Source organism: Cuculus canorus, chromosome 35, assembly GCF_017976375.1.
Source record: "Cuculus canorus isolate bCucCan1 chromosome 35, bCucCan1.pri, whole genome shotgun sequence".
In the NCBI taxonomy this organism is placed as follows: domain Eukaryota; kingdom Metazoa; phylum Chordata; class Aves; order Cuculiformes; family Cuculidae; genus Cuculus; species Cuculus canorus.
In genome coordinates this window covers 926,901-948,611 of record NC_071435.1, presented here as the reverse complement: position 1 = coordinate 948,611, position 21,711 = coordinate 926,901, and the positions used below count along the sequence as shown (strand labels likewise).

General features: G+C 52.2%; 1 protein-coding gene across 1 annotated transcript in view; it reads left to right on the top strand.

The window, feature by feature from the left end:
* ATP4A (ATPase H+/K+ transporting subunit alpha) overlaps positions 1–21,711 on the top strand; it is a 57,390-nt gene that overhangs the window by 34,252 nt on the left and 1,427 nt on the right. The window contains exons 15-21 of the mRNA XM_054052596.1: positions 1,730–1,880; positions 4,506–4,674; positions 6,086–6,240; positions 9,855–9,978; positions 11,150–11,295; positions 14,747–14,880; positions 16,954–17,055. Coding sequence (XP_053908571.1) covers positions 1,730–1,880; positions 4,506–4,674; positions 6,086–6,240; positions 9,855–9,978; positions 11,150–11,295; positions 14,747–14,880; positions 16,954–17,055 — 981 coding nt within the window. The remainder of the gene's footprint in view (positions 1–1,729; positions 1,881–4,505; positions 4,675–6,085; positions 6,241–9,854; positions 9,979–11,149; positions 11,296–14,746; positions 14,881–16,953; positions 17,056–21,711) is intronic.

Genomic DNA, 21,711 nt, shown 5'->3' with positions numbered 1-21,711 from the left:
CTCCAGAGGTCCAAAAGGACCATTGTGGCCACCAGAAGGTCCTTCAGATCCATCTCCAGAGGTCCAAAAGGACCTTTTGGAGATGATGGACCTCCAGAAGGTCCTTCAGATCCATCTCCAGAGGTCCAAAAGGACCTTTTGGAGATGATGGACCTCCAGAAGGTCCTTCAGATTCATCTCCAGAGGGTCCAAAAAGGACCTTTTGGAGATGATGGACCACGATGGACCTCCAGAAGGTCCTTCTGATCCATCTCCAGAGGTCCAAAAGGACCTTTTGGAGATGATGGACCACCAGAAGGTCCTTCTGATCCACCTCCAGAGGTCCAAAAGGACCTTTTGGAGACGATGGACCACGAGGGACCACCAGAAGGTCCTTCTGATCCATCTCCACAGATCCAAAAGGACCATTGTGGCCACCAGAAGGTCCTTCACATATATCTCCAGAGGTCCAAAAGGACCTTTTGGAGACGATGGACCACGAGGGACCTCCAGAAGGTCCTTCAGATCCATCTCCAGAGGTCCAAAAGGACCATTGTGGCCACCAGAAGGTCCTTCTGATCCATCACCAGAGGTCCAAAAGGACCTTTTGGAGATGATGGACCACGAGGGACCTCCAGAAGGTCCTTCAGATCCATCTCCAGAGGTTCCAAAAGGACCTTTTGGAGATGATGGACCACGAGGGACCTCCAGAAGGTCCTTCTGATCCATCTCCAGAGGTTCAAAAGGACCTTTTGGAGATGATGGACCTCCAGAAGGTCCTTCTGATCCATCTCCAGAGGTTCAAAAGGACCTTTTGGAGATGATGGACCACCAGATGGTCCTTCTGATCCATCTCCAGAGGTCCAAAAGGACCTTTTGGAGATGATGGACCACCAGAAGGTCCTTCTGATCCATCTCCAGAGGTCCAAAAGGACCATTGTGGCCACCAGAAGGTCCTTCAGATCCATCTCCAGAGGTCCAAAAGGACCTTTTGGAGATGATGGACCACCAGATGGTCCTTCTGATCCATCTCCAGAGGTCCAAAAAGGACCTTTTGGAGACGATGGACCACAAGGGACCACCAGAAGGTCCTTCAGATCCATCTCCAGAGGCCCAAAAGGACCTTTTGGAGATGAGGGACCACCAGAAGGTCCTTCAGATCCATCTCCAGAGGTTCCAAAAGGACCTTTTGGAGATGATGGACCACCAGAAGGTCCTTCAGATCCATCTCCAGAGGACCAAAAGGACCTTTGGGAGATGATGGACCTCCAGAAGGTCCTTCTGATCCATCTCCAGAGGTCCAAAAGGACCTTTTGGAGACGATGGACCACGAGGGACCTCCAGAAGGTCCTTCAGATCCATCTCCAGAGGTCCAAAAGGACCATTGTGGCCACCAGAAGGTCCTTCTGATCCATCTCCAGAGGTCCAAAAGGACCTTTTGGAGATGATGGACCACGAGGGACCACCAGAAGGTCCTTCTAATCCATCTCCAGAGGGTCCAAAAGGACCTTTTGGTGATGATGGACCACAAGGGACCTCCAGAAGGTCCTTCAGATCCATCTCCAGAGGTCCAAAAGGACCTTTTGGAGATGATGGACCTCCAGAAGGTCCTTCAGATCCATCTCCAGAGGTCCAAAAGGACCATTGTGGCCACCAGAAGGTCCTCCTGATCCACCTCCAGAGGTCCAAAAGGACCTTTTGGAGATGATGGACCTCCATAAGGTCCTCCTGACGGCGTTGTCCTCTCCAGACAAGCTCGTGCCCGCGTGGTGACGGGGGCGGAGTTGGCGGCCATGACACCGGAAGCCCTGGAAGGTCTTCTCCGCGCCCACCCGGAGATGGTCTTCGCGCGGACGTCCCCTCAGCAGAAATTGGTCATCGTGGAGAGCTGCCAACGCCTGGTGAGGACCTCGAAGCCACCTCAGATACCACAAAGGGGACATTGAGACCTTCCAGAAGGTTCCATCTGGTGGAGCTCTTCCAGAAGGTTCCCTGTGGTGGAGCTCTTCCAGAAGGTCCCCTGTGGTGGAGCTCTTCCAGAAGGTTCCCTCCGGTGGAGCTCTTCCAGAAGGTTCCCTCTGATGGAGCTCTTCCAGAAGGTTCCCTCTGATGGAGCTCTTCCAGAAGGTCTCCTCCGATGGAGCTCTTCCAGAAGGTTCCCTCTGATGGAGCTCTTCCAGAAGGTTCCCTCCGATGGAGCTCTTCCAGAAGGTTCCCTGTGGTGGAGCTCTTCCAGAAGGTTCCCTGTGGTGGAGCTCTTCCAGAAGGTTCCCTCCGATGGAGCTCTTCCAGAAGGTTCCCTCTGATGGAGCTCTTCCAGAAGGTTCCCTCCGATGGAGCTCTTCCAGAAGGTTCCTTCTGATGGAGCTCTTCCAGAAGGTTCCCTCCGATGGAGCTCTTCCAGAAGGTTCCTTCTGATGGAGCTCTTCCAGAAGGTTCCCTCTGATGGAGCTCTTCCAGAAGGTCTCCTCCGATGGAGCTCTTCCAGAAGGTTCCCTCTGATGGAGCTCTTCCAGAAGGTTCCCTCCGATGGAGCTCTTCCAGAAGGTTCCCTGTGGTGGAGCTCTTCCAGAAGGTTCCCTGTGGTGGAGCTCTTCCAGAAGGTTCCCTCCGATGGAGCTCTTCCAGAAGGTTCCCTCTGATGGAGCTCTTCCAGAAGGTTCCCTCCGATGGAGCTCTTCCAGAAGGTTCCTTCTGATGGAGCTCTTCCAGAAGGTTCCCTCCGATGGAGCTCTTCCAGAAGGTTCCTTCTGATGGAGCTCTTCCAGAAGGTTCCCTCTGATGGAGCTCTTCCAGAAGGTTCCCTCTGGTGGAGCTCTTCCAGAAGGTTCCCTCTGGTGGAGCTCTTCCAGAAGGTTCCCTCTGGTGGAGCCCTTCCAGAAGGTTCCCTGTGGTGGAGCTCTTCCAGAAGGTTCCCTCTGATGGAGCTCTTCCAGAAGGTTCCCTGTGGTGGAGCTCTTCCAGAAGGTTCCCTCTGATGGAGCTCTTCCAGAAGGTTCCTTCTGATGGAGCTCTTCCAGAAGGTTCCCTCCGATGGAGCTCTTCCAGAAGGTTCCCTCCGGTGGAGCTCTTCCAGAAGGTTCCCTCCGATGGAGCTCTTCCAGAAGGTTCCCTGTGGTGGAGCTCTTCCAGAAGGTTCTCTCCGATGGAGCTCTTCCAGAAGGTTCCCTCCGATGGAGCTCTTCCAGAAGGTTCCCTCCGATGGAGCTCTTCCAGAAGGTTCCCTCGGATGGAGCTCTTCCAGAAGGTCCCCTCTGATGGAGCTCTTCCAGAAGGTCCCCTCTGATGGAGCTCTTCCAGAAGGTTCCCTCCGATGGAGCTCTTCCAGAAGGTTCCCTGTGGTGGAGCTCTTCCAGAAGGTTCCCTCTGATGGAGCTCTTCCAGAAGGTTCCCTCTGATGGAGCTCTTCCAGAAGGTTCCCTGTGGTGGAGCTCTTCCAGAAGGTTCCCTCTGGTGGAGCTCTTCCAGAAGGTTCCCTCTGATGGAGCTCTTCCAGAAGGTTCCCTGTGGTGGAGCTCTTCCAGAAGGTCCCCTCTGATGGAGCTCTTCCAGAAGGTTCCCTCCGGTGGAGCTCTTCCAGAAGGTTCCCTCCGGTGGAGCTCTTCCAGAAGGTTCCCTCCGGTGGAGCTCTTCCAGAAGGTTCCCTGTGGTGGAGCTCTTCCAGAAGGTTCCCTCCGGTGGAGCTCTTCCAGAAGGTTCCCTCCGGTGGAGCTCTTCCAGAAGGTTCCCTCCGATGGAGCTCTTCCAGAAGGTTCCCTGTGGTGGAGCTCTTCCAGAAGGTTCCCTCTGATGGAGCTCTTCCAGAAGGTTCCCTCTGATGGAGCTCTTCCAGAAGGTTCCCTGTGGTGGAGCTCTTCCAGAAGGTTCCCTGTGGTGGAGCTCTTCCAGAAGGTTCCCTCTGATGGAGCTCTTCCAGAAGGTTCCCTGTGGTGGAGCTCTTCCAGAAGGTTCCCTCTGATGGAGCCCTTCCAGAAGGTCCCCTCTGATGGAGCTCTTCCAGAAGGTTCCCTCTGGTGGAGCTCTTCCAGAAGGTTCCCTGTGGTGGAGCTCTTCCAGAAGGTTCCCTCTGATGGAGCTCTTCCAGAAGGTCCCCTGTGGTGGAGCTCTTCCAGAAGGTCCCCTCTGATGGAGCTCTTCCAGAAGGTTCCCTCTGATGGAGCTCTTCCAGAAGGTTCCCTCTGATGGAGCTCTTCCAGAAGGTTCCCTCCGATGGAGCTCTTCCAGAAGGTTCCCTGTGGTGGAGCTCTTCCAGAAGGTCCCCTGTGGTGGAGCTCTTCCAGAAGGTTCCCTCCGATGGAGCTCTTCCAGAAGGTTCCCTGTGATGGAGCTCTTCCAGAAGGTCCCCTGTGATGGAGCTCTTCCAGAAGGTTCCCTCCGGTGGAGCTCTTCCAGAAGGTTCCCTCCGATGGAGCTCTTCCAGAAGGTTCCCTCTGATGGAGCTCTTCCAGAAGGTTCCCTGTGGTGGAGCTCTTCCAGAAGGTCCTCTCTGGTGGAGCCCTTCCGGAAGGTTCCGTGGTGGTCCGCAGGGCTCCATCGTGGCGGTGACGGGGGATGGGGTCAATGACTCTCCGGCGCTGAAGAAGGCGGACATCGGGGTGGCCATGGGCATCGCCGGCTCCGACGCCGCCAAGAACGCCGCCGATATGATCCTCCTCGACGACAACTTCGCCTCCATCGTCACCGGCGTCGAGCAGGGTCCCAGGGGATGGAGATGGGGGTGGAGATGGTGGAGATGGTGGAGAAGGTGGTGGAGATGGTGGTGGAGATGGTGGAGGAATGGTGGAGATGGTGGAGATGGTGGAGATGGTGGAGAAATGGTGGAGAAATGGTGGTGGAGATGGTGGAGAAGATGGTGGTGGAAATGGTTGTGGAGATGGTGGTGGAGATGGTGGAGATGGTGGTGGAGAAGATGTGGAAATGGTGGTGGAGGAGATAATGGAGATGGTGGAAATGGTGGTGGAGAAGATGGTGGAGAAATGGTGGAGAAGATGGTGGTGGAAATGGTGGTGGAAGTGGTGGAGAAATGGTGGAGATGGTGGTGGAGAAGATGGTGGAGAAATGGTGGAGGAGATGGTGGAGATGGTGGAGAAATGGTGGAGAAGATGGTGGAGGAAATGGTGGAAATGATGGAGATTATGGAGATGGTGGAGATGGTGGAGAAATGGTGGAGAAATGGTGGAGAAATGGTGGAGAAATGGTGGAGAAATGGTGGTGGAGATGGTGGTAGTGGAGAAGATGGTGGAGATGGTGGAGAAGTGGTGGAGGAGATGGTGGAGGAGAAGATGGTGGAGATGGTGGTGGAGATGGTGGTGGAGAAATGATGGAGATGGTGGTGGAGATGGTGATGGAGGAGATGGTGGAGATGGTGGTGGAGATGGTGGAGAAATGGTGGTGGAAATGGTGGAGAAATGGTGGTGGAGAAATGGTGGAGAAATGGTGGTGGAAATGGTGGAGAAATGGTGGTGGAAATGGTGGAGAAATGGTGGTGGAGAAATGGTGGAGGAGATGGTGGAGAAGATGATGGTGATGATGGAAGAGATGATGGTGGAGATGGTGGTGGAGATGGTGGTGGAGATGTGGAAATGGTGGTGGAAATGGTGGTGGAGAAGATGGTGGTGGAGAAGATGGAGGAGAAATGGTGGTGGAGAAGATGGAGGAGAAATGGTGGTGGAGATGGTGGTGGAGAAGATGGTGGAGATGGTGGAGATGGTGGTGGAGATGGTGGTGGTGGTGGTGGAGATGGTGGAGAAGATGTGGAGATGATGGAAGAGATGGTGGTGGAAATGATGGTGGAGAAGATGGTGGAGATGGTGGGGAAATGGTGGTGGAGATGGTGCTGGAGATGGTGGTGGAGAAATGGTGATGGAGAAGATGGTGGTGCAGATGATGGTGGAGATGGTGGAGATGGTGGTGGAGGTGGTGGAGATGGTGGAGAAGATGGTGGTGGAGATGGTGGTGGTGGAGATGATGGTGGTGGAGATGGAGGAGAAGATGGTGGTGGAGATGGTGGTGGAGATGGTGGTGGAAATGGTGGTGGAGATGGTGGAGATGGTGGAGACGTTGGGGCTGTCCCCCGGCTGAGGCGGTGGTCCCCGGTGGGCTTTAGGCCGCCTGATCTTCGACAACCTGAAGAAGTCCATCGCGTATACGCTGACCAAGAACATCCCCGAGCTGACGCCATATTTGATCTACATCACCGCCAGCGTCCCTCTGCCCCTCGGCTGCATCACCATCCTCTTCATCGAGCTCTGCACCGACATCGTGAGTCCACCGGGACCTCCTCCGGGGACCTCCTGAGGTCCTTCAGGAGAAACTGAGGTCCTTTATGGGGAAACTGAGGTCCTTCATGGAGAAACTGAGGTTCTTCATGGAGAAACTGAGGTTCTTTATGGAGAAATTGAGGTTCTTCATGGAGAAATTGAGGTTCTTCATGGAGAAACTGAGGTTCTTCATGAGAAGTTGAGGTTCTTTATGGAGAAACTGAGGTTCTTCATGAGAAGTTGAGGTTCTTCATGGAGAAATTGAGGTTCTTCATGGAGAAACTGAGGTTCTTCATGAGAAGTTGAGGTTCTTCATGGAGAAATTGAGGTTCTTTATGGAGAAACTGAGGTCCTTTATAGAGAAACTGAGGTCCTTCATGGAGAAATTGAGGTTCTTCATGGAGAAACTGAGGTTCTTTATGGAGAAGTTGAGGTTCTTTATGGAGAAACTGAGGTTCTTCATGGAGAAACTGAGGTTCTTTATGGAGAAATTGAGGTTCTTCATGGAGAAATTGAGGTTCTTCATGAGAAGTTGAAGGTTTTCATGGAGAAATTGAGGTTCTTTATGGAGAAATTGAGGTTCTTCATGGAGAAATTGAGGTTCTTCATGAGAAGTTGAAGGTTTTCATGGAGAAATTGAGGTTCTTTATGGAGAAATTGAGGTTCTTCATGAGAAGTTGAGGTCCTTCATGGAGAAATTGAGGTTCTTCATGAGAAGTTGAGGTTCTTCATGGAGAAACTGAGGTTCTTCATGAGAAGTTGAGGTTCTTCATGAGAAGTTGAGGTTCTTCATGGAGAAATTGAGGTTCTTTATGGAGAAATTGAGGTTCTTCATGAGAAGTTGAGGTTCTTCATGAGAAGTTGAGGTTCTTTATGGAGAAATTGAGGTTCTTCATGGAGAAACTGAGGTTCTTCATGAGAAGTTGAGGTTCTTCATGGAGAAACTGAGGTTCTTCATGGAGAAACTGAGGTTCTTTATGGAGAAATTGAGGTTCTTTATGGAGAAACTGAGGTTCTTTATGGAGAAATTGAGGTTCTTCATGGAGAAACTGAGGTTCTTCATGGAGAAATTGAGGTTCTTCATGGAGAAATTGAGGTTCTTTATGGAGAAATTGAGGTTCTTTATGGAGAAGTTGAGGTTCTTCATGGAGAAACTGAGGTTCTTCATGGAGAAACTGAGGTCCTTCATGAGAAGTTGAAGGTTTTCATGGAGAAATTGAGGTCCTTCATGGAGAAACTGAGGTTCTTCATGAGAAGTTGAGGTTCCTCATGGAGAAACTGAGGTTCCTCATGGAGAAACTGAGGTTCCTCATGGAGAAACTGAGGTTCTTCATGAGAAGTTGAGGTTCTTCATGAGAAGTTGAAGGTTTTCATGGAGAAACTGAGGTTCTTCATGAGAAGTTGAGGTTCTTCATGGAGAAACTGAGGTTCTTCATGGAGAAATTGAGGTTCTTCATGGAGAAACTGAGGTTCTTCATGGAGAAACTGAGGTTCTTCATGAGAAGTTGAGGTTCTTCATGGAGAAACTGAGGTTCTTCATGGAGAAATTGAGGTTCTTCATGGAGAAACTGAGGTTCTTCATGGAGAAACTGAGGTTCTTCATGAGAAGTTGAGGTTCTTCATGGAGAAACTGAGGTTCTTCATGGAGAAACTGAGGTTCTTCATGAGAAGTTGAGGTTCTTCATGGAGAAACTGAGGTTCTTCATGAGAAGTTGAGGTTCTTTATGGAGAAACTGAGGTTCTTCATGGAGAAACTGAGGTTCTTCATGAGAAGTTGAAGGTTTTCATGAAGAAATTGAGGTTCTTCATGGAGAAACTGAGGTTCTTCATGGAGAAATTGAGGTTCTTCATGGAGAAATTGAGGTTCTTCATGGAGAAACTGAGGTTCTTTATGGAGAAATTGAGGTTCTTCATAAGAAGTTGAGGTTCTTTATGGAGAAACTGAGGTTCTTTATGGAGAAATTGAGGTTCTTTATGGAGAAATTGAGGTTCTTCATGGAGAAACTGAGGTTCTTCATGGAGAAACTGAGGTTCTTCATGAGAAGTTGAGGTTCTTCATGGAGAAATTGAGGTTCTTCATGGAGAAACTGAGGTTCTTTATGGAGAAACTGAGGTTCTTTATGGAGAAGTTGAGGTTCTTCATGGAGAAATTGAGGTTCTTCATGAGAAGTTGAAGGTTTTCATGGAGAAATTGAGGTTCTTTATGGAGAAACTGAGGTTTTTTTATGGAGTTTGAGGTTCTCCATGAGGAGATTGAGGTTCTCCATGAGGAGATTGAGGTTCTCCAGGAGGAGTTTGAGGTTCTCCAAGAACAAATTGAGGTTCTTCTATGGAATTTGAGGTCCTCCATGAGGAGTTTGAGGTTCTCCAGGAGGACTTTGAGGTTCTTCTATGGACTTTGAGGTCCTCCATGAGGACATTGAGGTTCTCCATGAGGAGTTTGATGTTCTCCAGGAGGACTTTGAGGTTCTCCATGAACAAATTGAGGTTCTTCTATGGACTTTGAGGTTCTCCATGAGGAGATTGAGGTTCTCCATGAGGACATTGAGGTTCTCCATGAGGAGATTGAGGTTCTCCATGAGGAGATTGAGGTCCTCCATGAGGAGATTGAGGTTCTCCATGAGGAGATTGATGTTCTCCACGAGGAGATTGATGTTCTCCATGAGGACTTTGAGGTTCTCCATGAACAAATTGAGGTTCTTCTATGGACTTCGAGGTCCTCCATGAGGAGTTTGAGGTTCTCCATGAGGACTTTGAGGTCCTTCTATGGCGTTTGAGGTTCTCCATGAGGAGTTTGAGGTCCTTCTATGGACTTTGAGGTCCTCCAGGAGGAGTTTGAGGTCCTTCTATGGCGTTTGATGTTCTCCATGAGGAGATTGAGGTCCTCCATGAGGAAATTGAGGTCCTTCTATGGACTTTGAGGTCCTCCAGGAGGAGTTTGAGGTTCTCCATGAGCAGATTGAGGTCCTTCTATGGACTTTGAGGTCCTCCATGAGGAGTTTGAGGTCCTTCTATGGACTTTGAGGTCCTCCATGAGGAGATTGAGGTTCTCCAGGAGGACTTTGAGGTTCTCCAAGAACAAATTGAGGTTCTTCTATGGACTTTGAGGTCCTCCAGGAGGACTTTGAGGTCCTTCTATGGACTTTGAGGTCCTCCATGAGGAGTTTGAGGTCCTTCTATGGAGATTGAGGCCCTCCATGAGGACTTTGAGGTCCTTCTATGGACTTTGAGGTCCTCCATGAGGAGTTTGAGGTCCTCCATGAGGAGATTGAGGTTCTTCATGAGGACTTTGAGGTCCTCCAGGAGGAGTTTGAGGTCCTTCTATGGACTTTGAGGTTCTCCGTGAGGACATTGAGGTTCTTCTATGGAGTTTGAGGTTCTTCTATGGACTTTGAGGTCCTCCATGAGGACTTTGAGGTTCTCCATGAACAAATTGAGGTTCTTCTATGGAGTTTGAGGTTCTCCAGGAGGAGATTGAGGTTCTCCATGAACAAATTGAGGTCCTTCTATGGATTTTGAGGTCCTCCATGAGGACTTTGAGGTCCTTCTGTGGCTTTTGAGGCCCTCCGTGAGGCGTTTGGAGGTCGCGGTCCAGCGGTTGTCTTCTCCTGGCAGTTCCCGTCGGTGTCGCTGGCGTACGAGCGGGCGGAGAGTGACATAATGCACCTGAAGCCGCGGAACCCTCGTCGCGACCGATTGGTCAACGAACCCCTGGCCGCGTACTCCTACTTCCAAATCGGTACCGACGGCGGTGGGGGAGGACCAAAGGGGACAACCGCGGAGGAGGTGGAGGAGATGGAGGAGGTGGAGGAGGTGGAGGAGGTGGAGGAGGGGGAGAATATGGAGGACGTGGGGATGGGGGTCCACCATGAGATGGAGGAGATGGAGGAGATGGAGGACGTGGGGATGGGGGTCCACCATGAGGTGGAGGAGATGGTGGAGATGGAGGAGGTGGAGGAGGTGGAGGAGGTGGAGGAGATGGAGGAGGTGGAGGAGATGGAGGAGGTGGAGGAGGTGGAGGAGGTGGAGGAGATGGAGGAGATGGAGGAGGTGGAGGAGATGGAGGAGATGGAGGAGGTGGAGGAGATGGAGGAGGTGGAGGAGATGGAGGAGGTGGAGGAGGTGGAGGAGATGGAGGAGGTGGAGGAGATGGAGGAGATGGAGGAGGTGGAGGAGATGGAGGAGGTGGAGGAGGTGGAGGAGATGGAGGAGGTGGAGGAGATGGAGGAGGTGGAGGAGATGGAGGAGGTGGAGGAGATGGAGGAGATGGAGGAGATGGAGGAGATGGAGGAGGTGGAGGAGGTGGAGGAGATGGAGGAGGTGGGGATGGGGGTCCACCATGAGGGGGAGGAGATGGTGGAGATGGAGGAGATGGAGGAGATGGGGATGGAGAACATGAGGAGATGGAGGAGGTGGAAGAGATGGAGGAGATGGAGGAGATGGAGGAGGTGGAGGAGGTGGAGGAGATGGAGGAGATGGAGGAGATGGAGGAGATGGAGGAGATGGGGATGGGGGTCCACCAGGAGATGGAGGAGATGGAGATGGAGATGGAGGAGATGGAGATGGGAGAGATGGAGGAGATGGAGGAGATAGAGATGGAGATGGAGGAGATGGAGGAGATGGAGGAGGTGGAGGAGGTGGAGGAGATGGAGGAGGTGGGGATGGGGGTCCACCATGAGATGGAGGAGATGGAGGAGATGGAGGAGATGGAGGAGATGGGGATGGAGAACATGAGGAGATGGAGGAGGAGATGGAGGAGATGGAGGAGATGGAGGAGATGGAGATGGGGGTCCACCATGAGATGGAGGAGGAGATGGAGGAGATGGAGGAGATGGGGCTGGGGGTCCACCAGGAGGTGGAGGAGGAGGAGCCGCTGGAGGAGGTCCACGGGTGTGGTGGGATGTCCGCAGGGGCCATGCAGTCCTTTGCCGGCTTCACGGATTACTTTGTGGCGATGGCGCAGGAGGGGTGGTGGCCTCTGCTCTGCGTGGGCCTTCGCCCCCGCTGGGAGGACCCTCACCTGCAGGAGCTCCAGGACAGCTACGGACAGCAGTGGGTGAGGAACCACCACCACCACCACCACCACCACCACCACAGAGGGACCTCAAAGACCATAGAAGGACCTCAAAGACCATTGAGGTTCCTCAAAGACCATTAAAGTTCCTCAAAGGTCATTGAGGTTCTTCAAAGGTCCATAGAGGTTCCTCAAAGGTCATAGAGGTTCCTCAAAGGCCACAGAGGGTCCTCAAAGGTCTTTGAGGTTCCTCAAAGGTCATAGAGGTTCCTCAAAGGCCATAGAACTTCCTGAAGATCCATAGAGGTCCCTGAAGGTCCATAGAGGTCCATAGAGCTCCCTCAAAGGCCATAGAACTTCCTGAAGGTCCATAGAGGTCAATAGAGGTCCATAGAGGGACATAGAGGTCCCTCAAACTCCATAGAACTTCCTGAAGGTCCATAGAGGTCCATAGAGGTCCCTCAAAGGCCATAGATGTCCATAGAGGTCCATAGAGGTCCCTGAAGGTCCATAGAGGTCCATAGGGGTCTATAGAGGTCCATAGAGGTTCCTCAAAGGTCACAGAGGTTCCTCAAAGGCCATAGAACTTCCTGAAGGTCCATAGAGGTCCATAGAGGTCCATCACAGAGTTCCATAGAGGTCCATAGAAGTCCATAGAGGTCCATAGAGGTCTATAGAGGTTCCTGAAGGTCCATAGAGGTCCATAGAGGTCCCTCAAAGGCCATAGAGGTCCATAGAGGTCCATAGAGGTCCCTGAAGGTCCATAGAGGTCTCTGAAGGTCCATAGAGGTCCATAGAGGTCCCTCAAAGGCCATAGAGGTCCATAGAGGTCTCTGAAGGTCCTTAGAGGTCCATAGAGGTCCCTGAAGGTCCATAGAGGTCCAGAGAGGTCCACAGAGATCCATAGAGGTCCATAGAGGTCCATAGAGGTCCCTCAAACTCCATAGAACTTCCTGAAGGTCCATAGAGGTCCCTCAAAGTCCATAGATGTCCATAGAGGTCTATAGAGGTCCAAAGAGGTCCCTCAAAGTCCATAGATGTCCATAGAGGTCTATAGAGGTCCATAGAGGTCCATAGGGGTCTATAGAGGTCCATAGAGGTCCATAGAAGTCCATAGAAGTCCATAGAGGTCCCTGAAGGTCCATAGAGGTCCATAGAGGTCTCTGAAGGTCCATAGAGGTCCATAGAGGTCTCTGAAGGTCCATAGAGATCCATAGAGGTCCATAGAGGTCCCTCAAAGTCCATAGATGTCCATAGAGGTCTATAGAGGTCCACAGAGGTCCATAGAGGTCCATAGAGGTCCCTCAAACTCCATAGAACTTCCTGAAAGTCCATAGAGGTCCCTCAAAGTCCACAGAGGTCCATAGAGGTCCATAGGGGTCTATAGAGGTCCATAGAGGTTCCTCAAAGGCCACAGAGGTTCCTCAAAGGCCATAGAAGTTCCTCAAAGGTCATAGAGGTCCCTGAAGGTCCATAGAGGTCCATAGAGGTCCCTCAAAGGCCATAGAGATCCCTCAAAGGCCACAGAGGTCCAAGGAGGTCCATGAAGGTCCATAGAGGTCCCTGAAGGTTCATAGAGATCTCTGAAGGTCCATAGGGGTCCCTCAAACTCCATAGAACTTCCTGAAGGTCCATAGAGGTCCATAGAGGTCCCTCAAAGTCCATAGATGTCCATAGAGGTCCATAGAGGTTCCTCAAAGGCCATAGAAGTTCCTGAAGATTCATAGAGGTCCATAGAGGTCCCTCAAAGTCCATAGATGTCCATAGAGGTCCATAGAGGTCTATAGAGGTCCATTGAGGTTCCTCAAAGGCCATAGAGGTTCCTCAAAGAAAGACCATAGAGGTTCCTCAAAGACCATTAAAGTTCCTCAAAGGTCATTGAGGTTCCTTGAAGGTCTTTGAGGTTCCTCAAAGGCCACAGAGGTTCCTCAAAGGCCATAGAGGTTCCTCAAAGGCCACAGAGGTTCCTCAAAGGTCTTTGAGGTTCCTCAAAGGCCACAGAGGGTCCTCAAAGGTCTTTGAGGTTCCTCAAAGGCCATAGAGGTTCCTGAAGATCCATAGAGGTCCATAGAGGTCCCTCAAAGGCCAGAGAGGTCCATAGAGGTCTATAGAGGTTCCCGAAGGTCCATAGAGGTCCATAGAGGTCCCTCAAAGGCCATAGATGTCCATAGAGGTCCATAGAGGTCTATAAAGGTCCATAGAAGTCCCTGAAGGTCCATAGAGGTCCCTCAAAGTCCATAGAGGTCCATAGAGGTCTCCAAAGGTCCATAGAGGTCCATAGAGTTCCCTGAAGGTCCATAGAGGTCCATAGGGGTCCATAGAGGTCCATAGAGGTCCATAGAGGTCCATAGAGTTCCCTGAAGGTCCATAGAGGTCCATAGGGGTCCATAGAGGTCCATAGAGGTCCATAGGGGTCCATAGAAGTCCATAGAGGTCCATAGATGTCTATAGAGGTCCATAGAAGTCCATAGAGGTCCATAGATGTCTATAGAGGTCCATAGAGGTCCCTCAAAGGTCCATAGAGGTCTCTGAAGGTCCATAGAGATCCATAGAGGTCCATAGAGGTCCCTCAAAGTCCATAGAGGTCTATAGAGGTCCATAGAGGTCCATAGGGGTCTATAGAGGTCCATAGAGGTTCCTCAAAGGCCATTGAGGTTCCTCAAAGGCCACAGAGGTTCCTCAAAGGCCATAGAAGTTCCTCAAAGGCCACAGAGGTTCCTCAAAGGCCACAGAGGTTCCTCAAAGGTCATAGAACTTCCTGAAGGTCCATGGAGGTCCATAGAGGTCCATCACAGAGGTCCATAGAGGTCCCTCAAAGTCCATAGATGTCCATAGAGGTCCATAGAGATCCCTGAAGGTCCATAGAGGTCTATAGGGGTCTATAGAGGTCCATAGAGGTTCCTCAAAGGCCACAGAGGTTCCTCAAAGGCCATAGAACTTCCTGAAGATCCATAGAGGTCCCTGAAGGTCCATAGAGGTCCATAGGGGTCCATAGAGGTCCCTGAAGGTCCATAGAGGTCTGTAGGGGTCTATAGAGGTCCATAGAGGTTCCTCAAAGGCCACAGAGGTTCCTCAAAGGTCATAGAACTTCCTGAAGGTCCATAGAGGTCCATAGAGGTCCATCACAGAGCTCCATAGAGGTCCCTCAAAGGCCAGAGAGGTCCATAGAGGTCTATAGAGGTTCCTCAAAGGTCATTGAGGTTCCTCAAAGGCCACAGAGGTTCCTCAAAGGTCATTGAGGTTCCTCAAAGGCCACAGAGGTTCCTCAAAGGCCATAGAGGTTCCTCAAAAGCCATTGAGGTTCCTCAAAGAAAGACCACAGAGGTTCCTCAAAGGCCACAGAGGTTCCTCAAAGGCCATAGAACCTCCTGAAGGTCCATAGAGGTCCCTGAAGGTCCACAGAGGTCCCTGGAGGTCCACAGAGGTCCCTGGAGGTCCATAGAGGTCCCTGGAGGTCCCTGAAGGTCCCTGAAGGTCGCGGTTGCCCCGGCAGACGTTCGAGCAGCGGCGCTACCAGCAGTACACGTGCTACACCGTCTTCTTCATCAGCATCGAAATGTGCCAAATCGCCGACGTCCTCATCCGCAAAACCCGGCGCCTCTCCCTCCTCCAGCAGGGCCTCCTCCGGTACCTCCAGGACCTCCTCAGGAGGCATCTACGGGGGCTTCGCACCTCCTGCCGTGGCCACCAGGGGCTCAGGAGGCATCTAAGGGGGCTTCGGACCTCCTGGCGTGGCCACCAGGGGGCTCTGGTGGCATCTAAGGGGGCTTCAAAGGTCATGGAGTGGCCACCAGGGGGCTCTGGTGGCATCTAAGGGGGCTTCGGAGGTCATGAGGTGGCCACGAGGGGCTCTGGTGGCATCTAAGGGGGCTTCGGAGCTCATGAGGTGGCCACGAGGGGCTCTGGTGGGATCTAAGGGGGCTTCGGAGGTCATGAGGTGGCCACGAGGGGGCTCTGGTGGCATCTAAGGGGGCTTCGAAGGTCATGAGGTGGCCACGAGGGGGCTCTGGTGGCATCTAAGGGGGCTTCAGAGGTCATGAGGTGGCCACGAGGGGCTCTGGTGGGATCTAAGGGGGCTTCGGAGGTCATGAGGTGGCCACGAGGGGCTCTGGTGGGATCTAAGGGGGCTTCGGAGGTCATGAGGTGGCCACGAGGGGGCTCTGGTGGCATCTAAGGGGGCTTCGGAGGTCATGAGGTGGCCACGAGGGGGTCTGGTGGCATCTAAGGGGGCTTCGGACCTCCTGGCGTGGCCACGAGGGGGCTCTGGTGGCATCTAAGGGGGCTTTGGAGGTCATGAGGTGGCCACCAGGGGGCTCTGGTGGGATCTAAGGGGGCTTCGGAGGTCATGGGGTGGCCACGAGGGGGCTCTGGTGGCATCTAAGGGGGCTTCGGAGGTCATGAGGTGGCCACGAGGGGCTCTGGTGGCATCTAAGGGGGCTTTGGAGGTCATGAGGTGGCCACGAGGGGGCTCTGGTGGCATCTAAGGGGGCTTCGGAGGTCATGAGGTGGCCACGAGGGGCTCTGGTGGCATCTAAGGGGGCTTCGGAGGTCATGAGGTGGCCACGAGGGGCTCTGGTGGGATCTAAGGGGGCTTCGGAGGTCATGAGGTGGCCACGAGGGGCTCTGGTGGCATCTAAGGGGGCTTCGGAGGTCATGGGGTGGCCACGAGGGGGCTCTGGTGGCATCTAAGGGGGCTTCGGAGGTCATGGAGTGGCCACGAGGGGGCTCTGGTGGCATCTAATGGGGCTTCGGAGGTCATGAGGTGGCCACGAGGGGGCTCTGGTGGGATCTAAGGGGGCTTCGGAGGTCATGAGGTGGCCACGAGGGGGCTCTGGTGGGATCTAAGGGGGCTTCGGAGGTCATGAGGTGGCCATGAGGGTCTATGGGTCAATGACTCCGCTATGGGTCTCTATGGGTCTCTATGGGGTCTCTGTGGGTCTCTATGGGGTCTCTATGGGTCTCTATGGGGTCTCTATGGGTCTCTATGGGTCTCTATGGGTCTCTATGGGTCTCTATGGGGTCTCTATGGGTCTCTATGGGTCTCTGTGGGTCTCTATGGGTCTCTATGGGGTCTCTATGGGTCTCTATGGGGTCTCTATGGGTCTCTGTGGGTCTCTGTGGGTCTCTATGGGTCTCTGTGGGTCTCTATGGGGTCTCTATGGGGTCTCTATGGGTCTCTATGGGGTTTCTATGGGGTCTCTACGGGTCTCTGTGGGTCTCTATGGGGTCTCTATGGGTCTCTATGGGTCTCTGTGGGTCCCTGTGGGTCTCTATGGGTCTCTATGGGGTCTCTATGGGTCTCTATGGGGTCTCTATGGGTCTCTGTGGGTCTCTGTGGGTCTCTATGGGGTCTCTATGGGTCTCTATGGGTCTCTATGGGTCTCTGTGGGTCTCTATGGGTCTCTATGGGTCTCTATGGGGTCTCTATGGGTCTCTATGGGTCTTTATGGGTCCCCTATGGGTCTCTTTTGGGTCTCTATGGGGTCTCTATGGGGTCTCTATGGGGTCTCTATGGGGTCTCTGTGGGTCTCTATGGGTCTCTATGGGGTCTCTATGGGTCTCTATGGGGCTCTATGGGGCACTTATGGGTTCTATGGGCTCTATGGGTCCCCTATGGGTCCTCTGGGTTGTGGGGGTCCCCCCTGGGCTGTGGGGGTCCCCTCTGGGTGCTATAGGCGCGGCTCTCCGCCCCCCCCGCAGGAACCACATCCTGGTGGTGGCCATCGTGTTCCAGGTGTCCATCGGCTGCTTCCTCTGTTACTGCCCCGGAATGCCCAACGTCTTCAACTTCATGCCCATACGGTGCGCCCGGAGCGACGATCCGGAGCCCATCCGGATCAAAAGGGGCTGATCCGGAGTCGATCCGGATCAAAAGGGGCTGATCCGGGGTCGATCCGGATCAAAAGGGGCTGATCTGGGGTCGATCCGGATCAAAAGGGATGATCCGGAGTGGATCTGGAGTCAATCCGGATCAAAATAGCTGATCCAGAGTCGATCAAGAGTGAGTCTGGATCAAAAGGGATGATCTGGAGTTGGTCCAGAGTCAATCTGGAGTCAATCTGGACCAAAAGGACTGATCCAGAGTTGATCCAGAGTCGATCCGGATCAAAAGAGCTGATCCAGAGTCAATCCGGAGTCGATCCGGATCAAAAGAATTGATCCAGAGTTGATCCAGAGTCAATCCGGAGTGAGTCTGGATCAAAAGGGCTGATCCGGAGTTTATCCAGAGTTGATCCGGAGTCAATCCGGATCCAAAGGGCTGATCTGGAGTTGATCCGGAGTCGATCCGGAGTCAATTTGGATCAAAAAAGCTAATCCAGAGTTGATCTGGAGTTGATCCGGATCAAAAGGGCTGATCCGGAGTTGATCCAGAGTCGACCCAGAGTCAATTTGGATCAAAAGGACTGATCCAGAGTCAATCCGGAGTCAATCCAGATCAAAAGAGCTGATCCAGAGTCAATCTGGAGTCGACCCAGATCGAAAGAACTGATCTACAGTCAATCCAGAGTCGATCCGGATCAAAAGGGTCGATCTGGAGTCAATTTGGATCAAAAGGGTCGATCTGGAGTCAATCCAGAGTCGATCCGGAGTCGATCCGGATCAAAAGAGCTGATCCGGAGTCGATCCGGAGTCAATCCGGAGTCGATCCAGAGTCGATCCAGATCGAAAGAGCTGATCTGGAGTCGATCCGGAGTCGATCCGGATCAAAAGCGTTGATCTGGAGTCGATCCAGAGTCGATCCGGTGTCGATCCAGATCGAAAGGGTTGATCTGGAGTTAATCTGGAGTCAATTTGGAGTCAATTTGGATCAAAAGGACAGATGAGAGTCCATCCGGAGTCAATCCAGATCAAAAGGGCTGATCCGGAGTCAATCTGGAGTCGATCCGGATCGAAAGAGCTGATCTGGAGTCGATCCAGAGTTGATCCGGATCAAAAGGGTCGATCTGGAGTCGATCTGGAGTCGATCCGGAGTCGATCCGGAGTCAATCCAGATCAAAAGGGTCGATCTGGAGTCGATCCGGAGTCGATCCAGAGTCGATCCAGATCAAAAGGGTCAATCTGGAGTCGATCCGGAGTCGATCCGGATCAAAAGAGCTGATCTGGAGTCGATCCGGAGTCAACCTGGAGTCGATCCAGATCGAAAGAGCTGATCTGGAGTCGATCCAGAGTCAATTTGGATCAAAAGGGTCGATCTGGAGTCAATCCAGAGTCGATCTGTAGTCGATCCGGATCAAAAGGTTTGATCTGGAGTCGATCCGGAGTCAATTTGGATCAAAAGGGTCGATCTGGAGTCGTTCCGGGGTCGATCTGGAGTCGATCCGGATCAAAAGGGTCGATCTGGAGTCAATTTGGAGTCAATTTGGATCAAAAGGGTCGATCCGGAGTCAATCTGGAGTCGATCCAGAGTCAATCTGGAGTCGATCCAGATCAAAAGGGTCGATCTGGAGTCGATCCGGAGTCGATCCGGATCAAAAGGGCTGATCCAGAGTCGATCCAGAGTCGATCCGGATCAAAAGGGTCGATCTGGAGTCGATCCAGAGTTGATCTGGAGTCAATTTGGATCGAAAGGGTCGATCCGGAGTCGATCCGGAGTCGATCCGGATCAAAAGGGTCGATCTGGAGTTGATCTGGAGTCGATCCGGAGTCGATCCAGAGTCGATCCGGAGTCGATCCGGAGTCGATCCGGATCAAAAGAGCTGATCTGGAGTCGATCTGGAGTTGATCCGGAGTCAATCCGGATCAAAAGGGTCGATCTGGAGTCGATCCGGAGTCGATCCAGAGTCGATCCGGATCAAAAGGGTCGATCTGGAGTCAATCCAGAGTCGATCCGGAGCAAAAGAGCTGATCTGGAGTCAATCCGGAGTCGATCCAGAGTCGATCCAGATCAAAAGGGTCGATCTGGAGTCGATTTGGATCAAAAGGGTCGATCTGGAGTCGATCCAGAGTCGATCCAGAGTCGATCCGGATCAAAAGGTTTGATCTGGAGTCAATCTGGAGTCAATTTGGATCAAAAGAGCTGATCTGGAGTCAATCCAGAGTCGATCCGGAGTCGATCCGGATCAAAAGGGTCGATCTGGAGTCAATCCGGAGTCAATCCAGATCAAAAGGGTCGATCTGGAGTCAATCCGGAGTCAATTTGGATCAAAAGTGTCGATCTGGAGTCAATCTGGAGTCAATTTGGATCAAAAAGGGCTGAACCGGAGTCGATCCGGAGTCAATCCAGAGTCGATCCGGATCAAAAGGGTCGATCTGGAGTCAATTTGGATCAAAAGGGTCGATCTGGAGTCGATCCAGAGTCGATCCAGAGTCAATTTGGAGTCAATTTGGATCAAAAGGACAGATGAGAGTCAATCCGGAGTCAATCCAGATCAAAAGAGCTGATCCGGAGTCAACCTGGAGTCGATCTAGATCGAAAGAGCTGATCTGGAGTCGATCCAGAGTCGATCCGGATCAAAAGGGTCGATCTGGAGTCGATTTGGATCAAAAGGTTCGATCCGGAGTCGATCCGGAGTCGATCTGGAGTCGATTTGGATCAAAAGGGTCGATCCAGAGTCAATCCGGAGTCAATCCAGATCAAAAGAGCTGATCCAGAGTCAATCTGGAGTCGACCCAGATCAAAAGAGCTGATCTACAGTCAATCCAGAGTCGATCCGGATCAAAAGGGTCGATCTGGAGTCAATCTGGAGTCAATTTGGATCAAAAGGGCTGAACCGGAGTCAATCCGGAGTCGATCCCGATCAAAAGAGCTGCTCCGGAGTCAATCTGGAGTCGATCCAGATCAAAAGGGTCGATCTGGAGTTGATCCGGAGTCAATCTGGAGTCAATTTGGATCAAAAGGGTCGATCTGGAGTCGATCCAGAGTCGATCCAGAGTCAATTTGGAGTCAATTTGGATCAAAAGGACAGATGAGAGTCAATCCGGAGTCAATCCAGATCAAAAGAGCTGATCCAGAGTCAATCTGGAGTCGATCTGGATCAAAAGAGCTGATCTGGAGTCAATCCAGAGTCAACCTGGAGTCGATCCGGATCAAAAGGGTCGATCTGGAGTCGATCCGGAGTCGATCCAGATCGAAAGAGCTGATCTGGAGTCGATCCAGAGTCGATCCGGATCAAAAGGGTCGATCTGGAGTCAATTTGGATCAAAAGGGTCGATCTGGAGTCAATCTGGAGTCGATCCGGAGTCAATTTGGAGTCAATTTGGATCAAAAGGACTGATCCAGAGTCAATCCGGAGTCGATCCGGATCGAAAGAGCCGATCTGGAGTTGATCCAGAGTCGATCCAGATCAAAAGGGTCGATCTGGAGTCGATCTGGAGTCGATCCGGAGTCGATCCGGATCAAAAGGGTCGATCTGGAGTCAATCTGGAGTCAATTTGGATCAAAAGAGCTGATCTGGAGTCAATCCGGAGTTGATCCAGAGTCGATCCGGATCAAAAGGATCAATCTGGAGTCGATCCGGAGTCGATCCGGATCAAAAGAGCTGATCCGGAGTAAATCCGGAGTCAATCCAGATCAAAAGAGTCGATCTGGAGTCAATCTGGAGTCAATTTGGATCAAAATGGTCGATCTGGAGTCAATCCAGAGTCGATCCAGAGTCGATCCGGATCAAAAGGGCTGATCTGGAGTCAATCCGGAGTCGATCCAGAGTCGATCCAGATCAAAAGGGTCAATCTGGAGTCGATCCGGAGTCGATCCGGATCAAAAGAGCTGATCTGGAGTCGATCTGGAGTCAACCTGGAGTCGATCCAGATCGAAAGAGCTGATCTGGAGTCGATCCAGAGTCAATTTGGATCAAAAGGGTCGATCTGGAGTCAATCCAGAGTCGATCCGGAGTCGTTCGGATCAAAAGGGTCGATCTGGAGTCAATCTGGAGTCAATCCAGAGTCGATCCGGATCAAAAGGGTCAATCTGGAGTCGATCCGGAGTCGATCCGGATCAAAAGAGCTGATCTGGAGTCAATCTGGAGTCAACCTGGAGTCGATCCAGATCGAAAGAGCTGATCTGGAGTCGATCCAGAGTCGATCCAGATCAAAAGGGTCGATCTGGAGTCGATCTGGAGTCGATCCGGAGTCGATCCGGAGTCGATCCAGATCAAAAGAGCTGATCCGGAGTCAATCCGGAGTCAATCCAGATCAAAAGAGCTGATCCGGAGTCGATCCGGAGTCGATCCAGATCAAAAGAGCTGATCCGGAGTCAATCCGGAGTCAATCCAGATCAAAAGAGCTGATCCGGAGTCAATCCGGAGTCAACCTGGAGTCGATCCAGATCGAAAGAGCTGATCTGGAGTCGATCCAGAGTCGATCCAGATCAAAAGGGTCGATCTGGAGTCGATCCAGAGTCGATCCGGATCAAAAGAGCTGATCTGGAGTTGATCCGGAGTCAATCCAGATCAAAAGAGCTGATCCGGAGTTGATGCGGAGTCAACCTGGAGTCGATCCAGATCGAAAGAGCTGATCCGG